This window comes from Coenobita brevimanus, chromosome 27, assembly GCF_032717465.1.
Source record: "Coenobita brevimanus isolate Jiangsu-jjx chromosome 27, ASM3271746v2, whole genome shotgun sequence".
NCBI classification, from domain to species: Eukaryota; Metazoa; Arthropoda; class Malacostraca; order Decapoda; family Coenobitidae; genus Coenobita; species Coenobita brevimanus.
The window spans coordinates 12,695,906-12,715,327 of NC_136980.1; the positions used below are offsets into that span (position 1 = coordinate 12,695,906).

The 19,422-nt window shown below is 43.7% G+C and overlaps 1 protein-coding gene across 1 annotated transcript in view; it reads left to right on the top strand.

Moving 5' to 3' along the window:
* Window positions 1-10,040: 10,040 nt before the first annotated feature.
* Window positions 10,041-19,422, top strand: part of LOC145394448 (uncharacterized) — a 32,773-nt gene continuing 23,391 nt past the window's right edge. Inside the window, exons 1-3 of the mRNA XM_080268309.1 lie at window positions 10,041-10,300; window positions 10,570-10,665; window positions 10,911-11,018. Coding sequence (XP_080124435.1) covers window positions 10,041-10,300; window positions 10,570-10,665; window positions 10,911-11,018 — 464 coding nt within the window. The remainder of the gene's footprint in view (window positions 10,301-10,569; window positions 10,666-10,910; window positions 11,019-19,422) is intronic.

The window sequence follows — 19,422 nt, forward strand, 5'->3', positions numbered from 1 at the left end:
CCTCTGAGTGGACTAGAGGCAGGGTGGAAGCCGTGCCCAGGAGGAGGAGCAGGAGGAGGAGTGAGACGGAGAGCGCAAGGGAGGCCTGCATGTTTGCTGTCCTCAGTGTCCAGTGAGTGTGATGCCTTGTCCTGTCCAACCCGCCTATATAATGTCTATCCCAGGACGAACACCAGTACAGGAAAACCCCGGGTATCAACATCATCACCAGTATAAACACACACTTACAAGCATGACAACACTTCAGTTTCCCTCTCGATATATTTTCAGTTTCGTTCATATTTCCAGGATGTTTGTCCGACCTTGGCCTTCGTGTGGTGCGGTGGTGCTGGTCAGGTGGATTTTCCTACGGCAACTCCCGCCTCTTTCCTACTGCCACGCCTGTGTTGTGCGTCACTGGTATTGTTGTGTAACACCAAACGTTTACTGCACCGGATTTGGGGAACAGGGGTGTAGAAACCATTATTGTGGCTATTATATGGGTTCCTTTGTATCCATAAATGTGTGTGTGTGTGTGTGTGTGTGTGTGTGTGTGTGTGTGTGTGTGTGTGTGTGTGTGTGTGTGTGTGTGTATCATCATCATCATCATCATAATAATAATCTGGGTTATTAGTAACTTTACGCCGTGTTTTTTCCCTTAAGGTTTTGCATGTGTGTGGCCGCTAAGCTGGGCGTCACGGATGAATCTGTCGTAATTTATTGTCTTAATGAACTGTTTTTATACTTCTCAGTGACTGCTTATGCTGTCAGGTGGTGGTGCCTCTGAGTGTATTCAAAGCATACTGTGGAGTTTACCAGATTTATTTTGCTTTGATAGTGCGCGTGAGTTGAGAGAAAAAATCATGTATGTCTTCAGATGACACAAAGGTATTTCATAAAGGGTTATCGGTGTCATTATTGATGAAGCAATTACAAGGGATAAACAAAAGGAGATGGTCAGCAGCTGGCGTTCTCTCTGATGATGAAACGAGACTCTTGTTGTCACATCCTGTCCCGCTGGCTATTTTGTTTACAGTTGGAACGTTTCGCTGTTTCCTCTGGCTCAGCCTCTCCCACTCTTCATGATATCCGGTGCAGTTTGATTCGTAACATGCTTGCGTGTGTGTGTGTGTGTGTGTGTGTGTGTGTGTTTCAGGGTGTTTCTGTGCACCCTCGTGCGGGTGCACATGCGTGGATGTGCATAATCATGAGTATGTGTTTGTGTATGTTAACGTGTTTGTGCAACCTGGGGATATGTATGGATGTATGGGCAGGTATTTGGTGGTAAACCACATGCACTTGCTTTGTGTGTGTGTGTGTGTGTGTGTGTGTGTGTGTGTGTGCGTGCGTGCGTGCGTGTGTAGTTTCTTTTTGTTTCAGACCCTGATATAAGGTCTCCTTTCATTCAGAGATCACTGAAGCTTTATCCGTTATCAATATATACTTGGTGGGTTCGGCGTTGGAATGACAAAAAGCATCATGTTTTCCAACTCCCTGACACAGCACATCACCACTGCACATCCTGCCAAGCCAGGCACCGGGGACCAAACCTGTTCCTCAGTACGTGGTCAGAGCAGAGTCCGACTTTTTTTTTTTTTTAGTTTCCTTTTACTTTTGACAATCAAAACTGTGGTGTCCAAACTTCTGCTAGTGAAAAATATTTAGCACTTTGTTTCACGGGATTGAACAAGATCAGGTCGGGTAGGAAATAAATGGAACTGTTTGATGACGACAGAAAACTTCAATATAATAAAATGAACTGTGCTTAAGGATTCATGGTCAATAAAACTTAGTGGTAGTAGAAGAAGGAGGAGCACAGGATTACGTATAAGAGTGGGGGAAGGAGGACGCAGGTAGATTATATCCTACGTAGGAGATGCAATTTGAAAGAATTCAGTGATTGTAATGTAGTGCCAAGGGAGAGTGTAGTAAGACAGCATAGGGTGTTGGTTGGAAAGATGAGTCTGAAAGTGAAGACAAGGAGGAAAGTGAGAGCTGAACCAAGGATTAGGTGGTGGAAGCTGAAGGAGCAAGACTTCAGTAGTAAATTTAGGGATGAGGTGAGCCAGGCTTTCGGAGGCAGGGAAGACGAGGACGGATGGGCAGTTATCTCAGAAGTGGTGAGGGAGAAAGCCAAGAAGGTACTTGGGGTGACAACAGGACAGAGGAGAGAAGACAAGGAGACTTGGTGGTGGAATGAGGAAGTACAGGATAGCATAAATAGGAAGAAGCAGGCAATGTAGAATATGGATAGACACATGGACGAAGAAAGCATTCGGAAATATAAGGAGACGAGGAACATAGCCAAGAAAGAGGTTGCTAAGGCAAAAGAAAAGGCATACCAGAAGCTGTACGAGAAGTTGAATAGTAGAAAAGGGGAAAAAGACCTGTACCGATTAGCCAGGCAGAGAGACAGAGCTGGGCGGGAGGTGCAGCATTTTAGAATGATAAGGATGCAGATGGCAATGTACTGATAAGTGAGGAGAGTGTACTAAGAAGGTGGAAGGAGGATATTCACAGAAGAAATATGTGCAGCATGTGATGTGGTGTGTGGGATGAAGAGAAGACGGAGGGAGGTGCAAGGAACAGCGTGGTGGAATGAAGAGGTGAGACAGGCTGTGGCACAAAAGAAGAAAGCATACAATGAATGGATGAGAAATAGGGGTGTGGAAGAAGTTGAGAGGCGGAAGAGAGAGTTATATGTAGAAAGAAAGAGAGAGGTGAAAAGATTAGTAAGAGAGAGTAAGAAGAGAGTGGATGAGGAATTTGGAAGGAACTTGAGTGTAAAGTGGAGGGACTGTAAGAAAATGTTCTGGAAAGAGGTGAAGAGAGTAAGACTGGGTGGAAGTGAAGTTAGCAGGGGAGTGAAACATAAAAATGGTAGATTACTAGTGGAGAAGGGAGAAAAAATGAGCAGATGGAGAGAACACTTAAAGGAATTGTTGAACATAGAGGATGGAAGTAATGTGAGTATAAGTGGCTGGGGAATGGCTGGGAGAAGGAGGGAGGTGAGAAGACAGGAAGAAATCAGTAGGATGGAAGTTGTGGAAGCAATGAAAAGAGTTAAACTGAGGAAAGACCCAGGAATTATGGAGTGTGTGGTGAAATGCTGAAGCATGGGGGAGAGATAGTAGTAATGGATGTGGAAGATGTGGAGATTGGCCTGGGAGGAAGGTAGAGTCCCGGAGGATTGGAAGTCAGGTATAATTATTCCCTTGTACAAAGGAAAAAGGAAAAAAAAGTGTGTGGCAATCACAGGGGCATTTGTCTTCTTAGTATAATAGGAAAAGTGTATGGTAGGATACTTAATGACAGAGTTAGAGAAAGAACAGAGGAATTAGTTGGAGAAGAACAGGGAGGCTCTAGGAAGGGAAGAGGTTGTGTAGATCAGATATTCATTCTTAGATCTTTAGTGGAAAAGTTTCCAGAGAAGGGAAAGACGTTGTATGCGGCTTTCATGGATTTGGAGAAAGAATATGACAGGGTCAATAGACAAGGATTGTGGAAAGTGATAAGAATATATGGAGTAGATGGGAAGTTGTTGAGTGCTTTGAGGAGTATGTATGATGGTGCTAAGGCTGCAGTGCGTGTGGATGGTGAACTGAGTGAATTTTTCTCTTTGAAGGTTGGGTTGAAACAGGGATGTGTCATGTCTTCATGGTTGTTCAATCTGTACATGGTTGGGATGATAAAAGAGGTACAAAGTAGGGTAGTGGATGTTGGAGTGGCCCTGGTGAGAGAGGGTAGTGTTTGGAAACTCCCTGTACTGTTGTTTGCAGATGATATTGTGTTGTTGAGTGAAGACAAAAGGGAGCTGCAGGGCTTGGTGGATGAGTTTGAGAGAGTGTGTAAGAAACGGAATCTAAAGGTGAATGTAGGGAAGAGTAAAGTGATGGTCTTTGGGAGAGGTGAAGTCAGTGAATATACAGCGAGGTTGGATGGTGAGGACTTGGAAAATGTGAGTACCTTTAAGTACTTGGGTTGTGTGATGAGTAAGGATGGAGGTTTGGAGGGTGAAGTGCTTGAAAGGGTACAGCAGGGAAGAAAGGTTGCTGGTTCCTTGAAAGCAGTGATAAGAAACAGGGAAGTGAGCATGGAAGTGAAAAAGTTACTACATGACAGTATTGTGATACCAACTGTAACGTATGGAAGTGAAGCTTGGACGTTGTTGGAAGGACACAAGTCAAGAGTGAGAGCAGTGGAAATGAGTTATTTAAGAGGAGCCTGTGGAGTCACATGGAGAGATCGGCTGACAAATGAGGATATAAAGGAGCGTTGTGGTGTGGATGTGGATTTGATAGGTAGCGTTAGGAGGAATATACTGAGGTGGTTTGGCCATGTGGAGAGGATGGAGGGTGAAAGACTGACGAAGAGAGTGTATGTGAGTGAGGTGGAGGGGGGAGAGGGAGGGGGAGGCCGAGGACGAGATGGAGGAATGGGGTGGAGAGGTACATGAGAGAGGAGGGATGTGTGCGTTGGGAGCAGGGCAGTGAAATGGCGGGGGACAGAGCGACGTGGAGGCGATTTGTTTGTGGCCACCCCGAACGGGATTGAGGCGTCTGGCAATAGATAGATAGATATATAGAGAGGGGAAGGTTGGAAGAGTTGGAGGTAGTGAGTCAGGAAGTGCAAGAGATCAGCAGAGAGGAAGTGAGGAATGCCATGAAGAGAATGAAAGATGGCAAGGCAGTGGGCCCAGATGGTATACCAGTGGAAGCATGGAGGAGCGTAGGCTGTCACGTGGTTTACCAGATTGTTTAACAAAATCCTGGAGGGTGAGAGGCTGCCGGAGGAGTGGAGAAAAAGTATTCTAGTTCCGATTTTCAAGAACAAGTGTAATATACAGTGCTGCAGCATCTACAATGGTATAATGTTGATCACCCATGCAATGAAGATATGGGAGAGTGGTGGAAGCTAAGCTGAGAAGAGTAGTGAGGATCTACGAGGAGCAATTTGGTTTCATGCCAGACAGAAGTACTATAGACGCCATATTTGCTTTGAGAATGGTGATGGAGAAGTACAGAGAAGGCCAGAAGGAGTTGCAGTGTATGTTTATAGACTTGGAGAAGGCTTATGGTAGGGTATCGAGAGAGGAACTGTGGTACTGTATGAGAAACTCAGGAGTGGCAGAGAGGTACGTGAGGGTGGTGAAGGACATGTACGAGGATAGTGTAACAGCAGTGAGATGTGCAGTAGAAATGACTGAGGTTTTCAAGGTGGAGGTGGGATTGCATCAAGGATCGACTTTGAGCCCCTTCTTGTTTGCAATGGTGATGGACAGACTGACAGATAAGATTAGACAGGAGCCTCCGTGGACAATGATGTTTACGGACGACATTGTGATATGTAGTGAGAACCGGGAGGAAGCTGAGGCAAAGCTTAAGAGATGGAGATATGCACTGGAGAGAAGGGGAATGAAAGTAAGCTGAAGCAAGACTCAGTACATGTGTGTAAATGAGAGAGATGACAAGGGAACCGTGAGGCTGCAAGGTGTAGATGAGGCTGCAAGGTGTAGATGAATTCAAATACTTGGGGTCAACTGTACAAAGTAACGGAGAGTGTGGTAGAGAGGTAAAAAGAGAGTGCAGGCGGGATGGAGTGGATGGAGAAAGGTGACAGGAGTGATCTGTGACAGAAGGGCTCTGCAGAAATGAAAGGGAAAGTTTATAAGACTGTAGTGAGGCCAGCCATGTTGTACGGAATGGAGATAGTACCACTGACAAAAAGACACGAGGCACAATTGGAGGTAGCAGAATTGAAGATGTTGCGTTTTTCACTAGGAGTGACGAGGTTGGACAAAATAAGAAATGAACATATTAGAGGGACAGTGCACGTAAGTCAGTTTGGGGACAAAGCTAGAGAGGAGAGACTGAGATGGTTTGGACATGTGTGGAGGAGGGATTCGGAGTATGTCGGGAGGAGGATGCTGGAAATGGAGTTACCAGGCAGGAGAAAGAGAGGAAGGCCAAAGAGAAGGTTTATGGATGTAGTGAAGGAGGACATGTGGGTGGTAGGTGTAAGAGAAGATACAGAAGACAGAGTAAGATGGAGACGGGTGATCCTCTGTGGCGACCCCTAAGGGGAGAGCCGAAAGGAGATGAAGAGGTAGTAGTGAGCGTTATTAATCATTTCACAATGACGACAATATTTTATTTTAATTTGTCCTTCCTCCCTTCAGCTTTTTAGCGTATTTTTGAACTTAACGGATTACTTATGTTATTCTTTAACTTCTTTGCTCTTAGTGGTTTTCCCTAAGCTACACATATCGCCTGGCGGTGGAATGAATATAATAAATAGAACACACTCTGGTGGAAGGGTTAATTATCGGTGTAAGGAAATTCCTTTATTGTGATGACATCTTTTATCTAAATCTTGGTACTTTCAGACGATTCCTTTCTGATTTGGGAGAGACAATAGGTTATCAGGGGGTTAATGGAGAATGTTTCCAACCCCTTCAAAACTGATTCAGAGTGTTCCATTTTATGACTAGGTGGAAAAAATTTTATGAAGATGTAGAAATGGAAAAAGGCAAAATATATATATATATATATATATATATATATATATATATATATATATATATATATATATATATATGTATATATATATATATATATATATATATATATATATATATATATATATATATATATATATATATATATACTGTGATAAGAAATATTACAGGGAAAGGGAGACATTGTGGGAGCCGGAGTGGTAGAGAGGTGGCATGCCGTTCCAATGGACCCAGAGATGAATCTCGCTGGGGTAGGGAACAAATTAATGATTTGTATTTCAAGAGGCGAAATTTTCTGTTCAACCATAAGACCCACCGTTGCAACAGTCCTGTACGAGACAGCCTTGGCATGTATATGATTTTCTGATAAATTACCAATATTCTGAGAATCGAACCAGGGACTCTCAGGTGAGAGCCAGGCAGCATACCACTACACCACGACCAGGTAAAAGTTAACTCACGTTGTCACAATCTTGTAACCAACGTCCCTCCGCCCCCACTGTGGGCATGAAGAGGATGAGTTAATCCCCTGGCACTCGGGCAAGTAGATGCTTTTAATCTATCCCAAGCACTTACGGCAAGTCAGAATGAAGAGAGAAACCTGTACTGTACACAGGAAAAATCATCTGGTAAATTGCCAATTTGCTGGGAATCGAACCAGGGACTCTCAGGTGAGAGCCAGGCAGCATAAATATATATATATATATATATATATATATATATATATATATATATATATATATATATATAACTCATCCTCTTGATGCCCACAGTGGGGGCGGAGGGACGTTGGTTACAAGATTGTGACAACGTGAGGTTCCTTTTTACCTGGGCGTGGTGTAGTGGTATACTGCCTGGCTCTCACCTGAGAGTCCCGGGTTCGATTCCCGGCATATTGGTAATTTATCAGATGATTTTTCCTGTGTACAGTACAGGTTTCTCCCCCCATGTATATGATTTATTCAATTGGGACGGTGGGTGTTACCGCCGAAATGAGGAAATGTGGAGGTGCATAGTACGTAGGAGTACTGCTGAACCTCGGGGAACGGGTTGTTAAGCCTATACCCAGAGTTGACACACACACACACACACACACAAATAAATTAATTACTAGAACTAGAGGGGCATTCACTGGAGCGCATCTCTCCGACAAGGGCAACGTAATTTCCAAGCCACTCTTCATAATGGGTTAGGTTTTCTCATCTTCGATTAGGGTTTCTCAAAAAGTGTTTTTCGGATCCAGAATCTGTAAAACTATTCAAATTGGTCCCAAAAATTAATCGATTGTTCCCTGGGACATGGGCTATCTACCCACCAAATTTGGTCTAAATCTCTCCTTTAGTTTTTGAGTAATCCTGCTAACAAACAAACAAAGGAACAGGGGTGAAAACATTGTCTCCTAGTCGGAGAGAATAAAAACTAAAATAATAAAAGGTACTGCACATGGGAACGCAGAAAACACTTTTATAACACGTACCGTCAGGAACATCTGATCGGCATTACTACTGCGTCTACTTCTTACTAAGCCCATGCCTGTCATTTTCTTCCTTCATGCAGAATACCCAGGAGAATAATTTATGGGCAGAGCAACGTACCCATCCTCTCTCTGCTTAGGAATATTATGAAGCAAAGTGAGAAACAGAAATGAAATATCTGGCAAACATTTGTCCCCGATTGTACTAAGAACGTGAGAGTGGACAGCCTTGTAGAATGTGTGGAAAAGAAATATTAGACGTAAATGCATGAATATCATCTTCACTAATTAAGATGCATAGAGAACATTCAGGCTACGGCCACACCGAACGCGACGGGCGGGGAGGCAGCGTCGAGCAATGAGCCGCGAGGTGAGGTCAACATCGTGTCCAAATAGGAAGCGGCAATCTCGCGGGCGACAGATAGTCAGAAGCATGCCTATAGTGAAATAACCGCTGGGAAATTCACTACCTACTGAATTATATTTCATAAATTTATGTATTGATAAATAATAAAATTGTCGATGTTCATTACTTATATACTGTACATATACACATACATATAGTGTATACACTTGTCTTTTAAGCCTATAGTGTAACAAAGGGTATAGAGGCGGTGGCTGAATCGGTAGAGAGGCAGCCTGCAGTCCTGATGGACCCAGGTTCGAATCCCGGCTGGGGCAGGGAACAGTTTAAGGATTTGAATTTCATAAAAGCAGACTTTCCTGATCTACCAAAAGACCCGCCGACATGTCGTAAAAATACCCCCGCTAATACCAATACACCAGTCCTGTATGAGACAGCCCTAGCATGTATTCAATATGGACGGTGAGTGTCAGCGCCAAAGTGGTGACATGTGGAGGTGTAGGAGGACTACTGGACCGTGGGATAGGCTACTGCCCCCGAGATATAGGCTCTGAAGCCATTGCCCAGAGTCGGAGACATAAAAAAAAAAAATACTAATATGAATTTTAGACATTAATGGTTTTTTATTGGTTTTATAACAACGGTGGAACAAACGTTACTTAAGTAATCGTATGACAAAATAATGTTCGATTATAATTTACCATTTGTATGCTGTTATTCACAGATATCTTCCCAGTGTTTCTTCAACACTCCAGTATTTTTGTGGAGTGGATCAGTTGGATCCCACACAGCTCGCCTGTGGTACAGGGCTCCAATAAGGTGTTCAGTAGACATAATTACCAGAACCAAACCGCCCCAACACGCAGTACTAACACGACTGAATGATGTTGCAAATGCCCGGGCAGTGGTGAAAGCTTTCGTTATGAAATAAATATGAGTCTTCATGGTTACTAACTAATCTGACCCTCCAGCAAGGCTACAGTTGGCCATTAATTGAGGTGAAAGGGATTAGGAACCTTTATGGTTGAAATACTAGACAGACTGTTAGACCTCTTCATGAGCAGTCATGGTCAGCCTCATGCCATCCCGAGGACAGAACAGTAAAGTTAGGATATGTGTAGTGGATGTCACTGAGTACAGGAAACTAATGAACTGAATATTATAGCACACACACACACACACACACACACACACACACACACACTCACATGCACGCATTCGAATTCACTTTCACTCACACAGTCACATTTACACACTTTCGCTAATCCTCACTCATTCACACGCACGAAGTCTGAATGAGATAAATTTAAATGAGAGAGAGAGAGAGAGAGAGAGAGAGAGGCAGGGGAGGAAATAGGAATATATATAATAGAGACAGTGTGAGAGTAAGAGGGGAAATTCTAATCTTTTCCAACCACATTAAAGATCTTTGTACTCATTTCCAAAAACCTGGTCTAGGCAACGTTTTCGTCTGACGCAACAATACCATCGAGGCAAAGTTGTAGGACAAGAGGGAAGAGTTGTTTGTTGGAAATTCCACTTCGGCAACGATGCTACGTCACTTCAAGGTCGAATACAATGTCATTGTTGGCTATGGACATACGTGATGGGGATAATCCCCGTGCTTGTCTGTGTCCCGGGATATATATACTGGTGGGTGGGACAGGTGGAGGCATCACACTCACTGAGCAGTGAGGACAACCAACATGCAGCGCTTCCTGGTTCTCACTGTCTCTCCCTTCCTCCTGCTCCTACTCCCGGGCACGGCCTCCACCCTGCCTCTAGTCGACTCACAGGATGAAGGAGTCGACGCTGAAATCATCCCAGTAGTCTTTGTAGTCGACCCATACTCGTCCCTTGAACTTGAAGAATCGACAGGAGGAAAGTCTCTAGAGGAAGGAGGTGTGAGGAGAAGGAGACAGACCACTGTGTCAGGAGGCGTCAACAGGGAAGATCTGGGTGGCGGGTAAGGTGCCTGTTTGTATCAAGTACTGAACAGTTATTAGCAGTACTAAATCATGCATTTTTGTGTATCATGGTTTGATTACATACAACGAAGCTATATCACATTGACACTTGATCTTGGTGAAATTAGTTTTCATTTAGTCACTAAAATCGTATACAGGAAATCATTCTACTATTGATAGCAATAACTACAAGGATACTGAAATGTGTAGCCTAATACTGTAGCATCATATACAGTGTCACCTAATATGACGTTTTGGTTGTCCCCAGCGCTCATCGTGACAGCGGCAACATCAACATCAGCCATAAATCCAACAAACACACAGTCACGGGCGGCCTCACCGTCGACCGAACCAAGGTCCCAGGGTGAGTCCGCTTACAGGGCTGAGTCCACATCAGTCTTGGCCGCTCCGGATAATAATTTCTACTTTTGTTATGACATGTTCTCGTATCACTAATCGTTATTGTACATGCTTTATTCGTGTGTTTATTTGAGCCGATAAAAATTTTGTCTCGACACAACTTTATTACTTATCTGTTCGTTTCCTCCATATACCATATTTCTTCCCCACCTGCTCACTACCTGTGTCTGTCCGTCTGGCCCCACACAGGCTGGGCAGCAGCAGGAACCTGGGAGTGAACGCAGGCTACGAGTTCAGACCCAACAAGAACACCGCCTTTAACATCGGAGTCTCTCATTCAAGAGGCAGCAGTGGCAGGTGAGTGGAAAAGGAGTTTTTGGAGCCCAGGGATGAATGTGATATAAAGGATTGTTTTACAGTATGGGAAAAGGACTATCGTAATATTTTTTAACATGGGACAGATGCTACGGTAGGAATGTAGGAAAGAGGCAGTGGTATGTCTGTTATACGCTATGAGTTGAGAGTGTTTGATAGAGAGGCTATCCATTATGGGAAAGGGACTAAAGCTTTGGTGTTCTGCTTTTGGGGGAGGGAATCATGATAGGACTACTATACATATTGAGATGGACGCTATAATTACTGGATAATCAATATCACTGGCAAAACGAAACGCATAGACAGCAACCCTAAATAAGGTCGTTGGTCAACCGCCGAAAGTGAAATTTCATACTGTTCCGTTAAACACTTCCAATAGTAAATATTCTACAGGAATGTGGTGTGTCTGGGTCGTGAAGTAGCGTAAAGGACATAGCATTCATTCTGGATGAAGCATACAGTTATCTACGCATAGGTTGTTTAAACTTTCAGAACCCTAACTTTGTCCTTCCATCTTTGCCGTACAGGGCTACCAACTTCGGCGTTGGATTCTCCCACACGTTCGGCAGGCGATAAGGGTGAGGGTGACGGTGACGTACAATAGGTCCCTGTGGCGGTGGGGCTGGGAGAGCGAATGGCCATTATCCATGTATCTCATTTCCTTATTCATGTCCATTTCTCTATATCCCTTCTCTCTCACCTGTGCCATATTCCTGGAGTTGTTTTCCAAACCTTGTAACTCTTCGCTGATTCTTCCCAAGACTCAGGTAATAACTGTTTCATCCAGATCCACGAAGGTGATTTCCAGTTTTTGTAATCTCTTTATGATTTACCAATTTAGCTGTTATTTTTATACGATGTGTAGGATGAATAATAAATTATGATGCCCTTGAAATATTTGTTTACGTCTCCCTGAAGAAATCTGGAGCTAACTTCGTTAGAAATTGAACACAGTTATAGACTGGCATACAGTAGACTTACTTGTAGATGTAGTGATGTAGAAAGAAGTCTCTCTACAGAAAAGATGCTGGAATTATATGTCTCTGCAAGAAAGTTCTCATGAAAATTACATGTACCGCGGGTATATGTTTCATTTTTCCATCTGACAACGATAGTCCTGTTATAATACACTACCATTCCTGTTTGGAGTGTGTTCATATATTTTTTGCTCAACATCCCAGTAACAAATGTCAGTGGCATTATATAAAATTTGACAGATTCCTTAGTCGTATGTGGTGGGTATAACTGGAAATCCTTGTTAATGGGTGAATGGCTCTTAACCTATCGTGGATGTATGGCTGGACTGTCTATGTCAGGCCCCTCAAGTCAAAAAGGTCAGTCAACATAGGCAATATTAAGACTAGTGAACTTATCCTTATTTTCACGATATCGTTATGTATCCACATCACTGGATTTTCAAGGCTTCGGCTTGATATCATTTCTTTATTAATTCTTCACCAATTTGCCTCAAACCTGGCACAATTATTCCTTGGATAAGTATCACCAGACAAATGTTTCGTTGTCACATTGATTTTCTAAGAGGATCAAATCATACAAAACCACATTTAAATCTGGTTTGTGCTTTCATTAATCATTGCAGGTTTCAATGACGTATATCAGTGCACTAGAAATGTGAGAAGACTACTATGTACTCCCTTGAAAATGTTCGACAATCTTAAATATATTCAATCTTTGTTTCTACCACCAGATTGTTTTATTCAGCTAAAGAAAGAAAGTCAGTAATGACAAGGTTCTTCAAGGATATATCTGACTACGCTATTTCAAAAACTACCCACTGACCTAAACATTATAGCCATGAAACTGCAAGAATTAAAATATATATTTTCACAGCAGTACAACTCACACGTGTGGGGAGGCTCCCCACATACAGCTCTTCTCAATAGGGTGGAGTCAAAGGCTTTTCGTCTCATTAACTCTCCTCCTCTTACTGGCTCCCTTCAACCTCTGTCTCTTCGCAGCACTGTTGCATCTTTATCTCTTTTCCATCACTACCTCAATGGTCACTGCTCCTCTGAACTATCTGCTTGCATCCCTCCACCTCTACGACGGGCGCGTAACACCCGTATAGCATCAAACTCTCATCCCTTTTCTGTCCAACTCTCTAATGTAAGAGTTAACCGTTACTCCCAGTCCTTCATCTATGCAACAGGTCAACTCTGGAACTGTCTTCCTCTGTCTATATTTACTGCTAGCTATGATCTCCAGTCTTTCAAACGCAGTGTGTCCAGGCATCTAGAAATGAATGGATCTTGAATTTGGCTCTTTCTTGTATTTTGTTTTTCTCTTTGCAGGAACAGTTATTGCAGGCTCGTGGCCTTTGGTTCCTTCTTCCTGGCATAAAAAAAAAATAAAATGTGTTCTTTATTCATTATGTCTCTCAGTAGCCAATCATGAGATTTTTCATGAAATATATTAACAAAAAAAGAACTTGATTCATGATAATATATCGCATACCACCTGACGAATCACTTGCAACATGGAACCCCAAAGCCGGTGAACCGTTGATTCTTTCTCAACATGGAACCCACAAGCCAGTGGATGGTTGATTTTCTTGCAACATGGAACTGTTTCGTTGATTCTTTTGCAACATGGAACCTCAAATCCAGTGGTTAGTTGATTCTCTTGCAGCATTGAGCCCCAAAGCCTGTGGTTGGCTGACTCTCCTTTCTAACTCCAAGGGTATCAAATTATCCTCCACCTATACCCTCCTTCTCGTCCTCCTTTCAGACATTATCTGTTTCTTTTTTCCATCACACTATGAGCAACAGTAGTTTTCATTTTTCCCTGCGTCCTGAGACACACATTCATTCTCGCCACATCATGTCAGTTCAGGTCGGTACAGAAACATTCAGGTCCTGTTAGGCCAGTTCAAGTTCCGTTACGTCTATTCCAGTTCAGTCTGGCTCATTTAGGTGTGTTAAGGTCTTTCACATCAATTCCGGCCAAATCAGGCCAATTCATGGTATTTCAAAGCCATTTAGGTCACTGTTTTTTAGAGTCGTCTACTTACATCCTTCCTCCATTATGTCGCGTAGGTAGCACCACCCGGCTAGTTATGCACAATATATATATATATATATATATATATATATATATATATATATATATATATATATATATGTGTGTGTGTGTGTGTGTGTGTGTGTGTGTGTGTGTGTGTGTGTGTGATTGAGTGAGTGAGTGAGCTATATAGTTACATAAATCGACAGCCAGCACAATCCAGCCACATCCATTCAGGTCAGCTTAGATCCTGTCTAGCCACTGTAGTTCGTTTCAGCCATGCTCCACTGAAGTACATCAGGCGAGGATTGCTTCAATGAATTAGATCGTTTCAGGTACTTTTAGGTCACTTCGCCTCGCAGCCCACCTTCATCAGTAAATAGCGTGTCATACGATGTTTATAAGTGTGTGTGCAAAAAATCAGGGAAAATAGCTATAACGTGTTTGAGAAGTGACACTTCAGGTATTTCAGCACTGATGGAGTGGGAAATGATGAGGGGGCAGGCTGGGTCGTGATGGCTCTGGTTGGAGAGCCATGACGGGATAGCACAGCTTGTGAAAATGGGCGTTACAACTGAGCTGGTATTTGAAGCATTATTATCTGGGATATGCTATTTAACAGCTTAGTAGAAATAGAGGTGTGGGGAGGGAGCGGCCAGAATGGGCTGGGATGGATGTCAGTGAGTGTTCGTGCATGCCTTGATGAGAATCGAGTGGATCCTCACTAGATCTTTGTGAAACCTCAGGAGATTATTTGAGGGGCCTACTTTTTTTATTATTATTATTTTAAAATGTTGTCTCGACATGGGCCCAAATCCCAAAAACTCCGAAGCTACGATTACTGATGAACTTATGGACTAAGTACAAGGAAGGCGATTTTCAGCCCCCCTATCCCCCCAAAAAATAGCAACTGCAGCTTTGCAACGACTGAAACTTGGACCCTTGTTAATATAGCATTTTTCACGCTACATTACCCTAAGGAAAACCTACTGCAGTTTTTCAAAGATCTCGGTGGTCACCAGCTATGCTGTGGATGTTGTAAGTGTCCGGGTAATTGCCGGGTTTAATTTGAAGGGAAAAAATGGGTGGGGTGGATGGACTGGGTTTGGATGTTGGGCTGGTGGTACAAGGCGGGACAGGCAGGTTACACCCAGTATGATGCGTGGCGCTGGAGTGGTAACACGTCTTTCAGCAACGGTCGGTGCTGGGAGGCAATAAAAAAGATGAAGTGGTTGTAATGTTGAGGCGGGATAGGCCGACATAGTGGTGGGCGGTGAGGCAGGGCCAGGGAAAGACTATCTATTTATCTATTGCCAGACGCCTCAATCCCGTTCGGGGTGGCCACAAACAAATCGCCTCCACGTCGCCCTGTCCCCCGCCATTTCACTGCCCCGCTCCCAACCCACACCCCCCTCTCTCATATACCTCTCCACCCCATCCCTCAATCTCATCCTCGGCCTCCCCCTCCCTCTTCCCCCTCCACCTCACTCACATACACTCTCCTCGTCAGTCTTTCACCCTCCATCCTCTCCACATGGCCAAACCACCTCAGTGTATTCCTCCTAACGCAACCTATCACATCCACATCCACATCACAACGCTCCTTTATATCCTCATTTGTCAGCCTCTCTGTCCATGTGACTCCACAGGCTCCTCTTAAATAACTCATTTCCACTGCTCTCACTCTTGACTTGTGTCCTTCCAGCAACGTCCAAGCTTCACTTCCATACGTTAGAGTTGGTATCACAATACTGTCATGTAGTAGCTTTTTCACTTCCATGCTCACTTCCCTGCTTCTTATCACTGCTTTCAAGTAACCAGCAACCATTCTTCCCTGCTGTACCCTTTCAAGCACTTCACCCTCCAAACCTCCATCCTTACTCATCACACTACCCAAGTACTTAAACGCACTCACATTTTCCAATTCCTTACCATCCAACCTCGCTGTACATTCACTGACTTCACCTCTCTCAAAGACCATCACTTTACTCTTCCCTACATTCACCTTTAGATTCCGTTTCTTACACCCTCTCCCACACTCATCCACCAAGCCTTGCAGCTCCCCTTCGTCTTCACTCAACAACACAGTATCATCTGCAAACAACAGTGCAGGGAATTTCCAAACACTACCCTCTCTCACCAGGGCCACTCCAACGTCCACTACCCTACCTTATACCTCTTTTATTACCCCATCCACGTACAGATTGAACAACCATGGAGACATGACACATCAATGTTTCAACCCAACCTTCAAAGAGAAAAAATTACTCAGTTCACCATCCACACGCACTGCAGCCTTAGCACAATCATACATACTCTTCACAGCATTCAACAACTTCCCATCTACTCCATATATTCTTAATACTTTCCACAATCCTTGTCTATCCACCCTGCCATATGCTTTCTCCAAATCCATGAAAGCCAAATACAACTTCTTTCCCTTCTCTAGAAACTTTTCCACTAAAGATCTAAGAATGAATATCTGATCTACACAAGCTCTTCTCTTCCTAAAGCCTCCCTGTTCTTCTCCAACTAATTACTCTGTTCTTTCTCTAACACTGTCAATAAGTATTCTACCATACACTTTTCCTATTATACTAAGAAGACAGATGCCCCTATGATTACCACACACTTCTTTTTCCCTTTTTCCTTTGTATAAGGGAATAATTATACCTGACTTCCAATCCTCTGGGACTCTACCTTCCTCCCAGGCCAATCTCCACATCTTCCACAGCCATTCTACTATTATCTCTCCCCCATACTTCAGCATTTCACCACATACTCCATCAATTCCTGGGGCTTTCCCCAATTTAACTTTCTTCATTGCTTCCACAACTTCTATCCTACTGATTTCTTCCTGTCTTCTCACCTCCCTTTTTCTCCCAGCCATTCCCCAGCCACTTATACTCGCATTACTTCCATCCTCTATGTTCAACAATTCCTTAAAGTGTTCTCTCCATCTGCTCACTTTTTCTCCCTTCTCCACTAGTAATATACCATTTTTATCGTTCACTCCCCTGCCAACTTCACTTCCACCCTGTCTTACTCTTTTCACCTCTTTCTAGAACATTTTCTTACAGTCCCTCCACTTTACACTCAAATTCCTTCCAAATTCCTCATCTGCTCTCTTCTTACTCTCTCTTACTAATCTTTTCACCCCTCTCTTTCTACATATAACTCTCTCTCCCGCCTCTCAGCTTCTTCCACACCCCTATTTCTCATCCATTCTTTGTTTGCTTTCTTCTTTTGTGCCACAGCCTGTCTCACCTCTTCATTTCACCACGCTGTTCCTTGCACCTCCCTCCATCTTCTCTTCATCCCACATACCACATCACATGCTGCACATATTTCTTCTGTAAATATCCTGCACACACCTTCCACGTCCCCCATCTGCTCCAATTCATATTTGCCCAATCGTTCCTCCACTTCTCTATTATATTCTGCCTTTTTCTCATCCTCTTATTACCTATACACCCTCCTGACAAATACTCCTTCTTCCCGTCCTTCCCTTCTTCTATTTCTCCATCCTAATTGGATCTTGATTCTGGCCACCACCAAGTAGTGGTCAGAAAGTCCACTCCCCCAACCTCTATAAGCTCTTGCATGCATTACACATTTTCGCATCCTTTCATCCACACACACATAATCAATCATTGCCTTCCTTTCGTTCAGTTCACCACCCGCCCTTCTCATCACTCGCCATGTATACCTGTGGATCATTTTGTGCCTGAAGAGGGTATTGGCTATCACCAACCCCCTCCCGGTACAAATGTCCACTAACTAATAGCCAGTCTCATCTATCTCAGCATGCACACCCCACTCACCAACTATTCCATCCACCTTCACATTCCCTACTTTACCATTCATATCACCAATCAAAAACACTCTCTCATTCCTTCCAAACTTTTCCATGCACACTTCCATATTTGTCCAGAACTCTTCTCTCACTCTGCTTGCACGATCTTGCGTTGGCACATACACACACACAATCGCCCACATTTGTATTCCAACTTTCAATCTTATCCGCATAATCCTTGACCCAACTTATCCATACTCTCTTATGCTCTTCTTCCACCTTTTACCCACAACTATACATACTCCTTTTGCCCTCTCATTCTTACCCACTCCTGCACATATACCCCATCCATACTTCCAGTCTTTCATTTATGCAACAGGTCAACTCCGGAAATGTCTCCCTGTCTGCATTTCCTACTTCCTATGATCTCCAGTCATTCAAACGCAGTGTGTCCAGGCATCTCGAAATGAACGATGTTGAATTTGGCTCTCTTTGCTATTGTTTTTTTTTCTTTCTTGGAAGGAACGATTTGCGGGCTTCTGGCCTTTGGTTCCTTCTTCCTTGCATAAAAAAAAAAAACTTGCATACATATACACAACATGGAAAGAGATCAGCATAAAGCCAAGCAAGAAGGAAAACCTGGCTGTGAGTTACGCGCTGTGTGGAGGCGGCAGCTGCGGCAAGAACAGGTTATCGTTAAGTTCTGAGAAACAGGGTAAAGAAACTGAAGCTGAATTTACAGTAAGTATTAAGGAAAGCATTTGATGGAGAGACAGGTTCTGTGTGTGTGTGTGTGTGTGTGTGTGTGTGTGTGTGTGTGTGTGTGTGTGTGTGTGTGTGTGTGTGTGTGTGTGTGTGTGTGTGTGTGTGTGTGTGTGTGTGTGTGTGGTGCACAACATGTCACGTTAAGTATGGTAAATGATGCAACAAGTCGAGGCATTAGCACATTTTTAATAACTAAGGTATCCGGCACGTATCAGCCTCCCTAGCTTTTAGTGATTACCTTGGCGCGTCACTTAGGAAGCGACTTAGGCCTGTGGAACCTGATAGGCCTGGGGATCTTATTCTACTTGAGACAGGGGTATCATAGGCCTCTCCTTGTTTGATATGTTTTGCACGTTGGTTCTTTTTATCCTTGGGTACGGCAGCTAAGACAAGTACCTATGCAGTAAGGGGTCGATGTGCACCGAAATTTTACGTGTGACGACTGATACTCGGGTGGGTTGATAGGCGTGGTCTCGCCCCCTTCCGTAGCCCCTGTCACAGAGGTGGGATTGTCGTAGGAGTATTGGTTATTCCGTCACAGAGGTGGGATTGTCGTAGGAGTATTGGTTATTCCGTCACAGAGGTGGGATTGTCGTAGGAGTATTGGTTATTCCGTCACAGAGGTGGGATTGTCGTAGGAGTATTGGTTATTCCCGTCACAGAGGTGGGATTGGCGCAGGAGTATTGGTTATTCCTGTCACAGAGGTGGGATTGGCGTAGGAGTATTGGTTATTCCCGTCACAGAGGTGGGATTGTCATAGGAGTATTGGTTATTCCCGTCACAGAAGTGGGATTGTCGTTGGA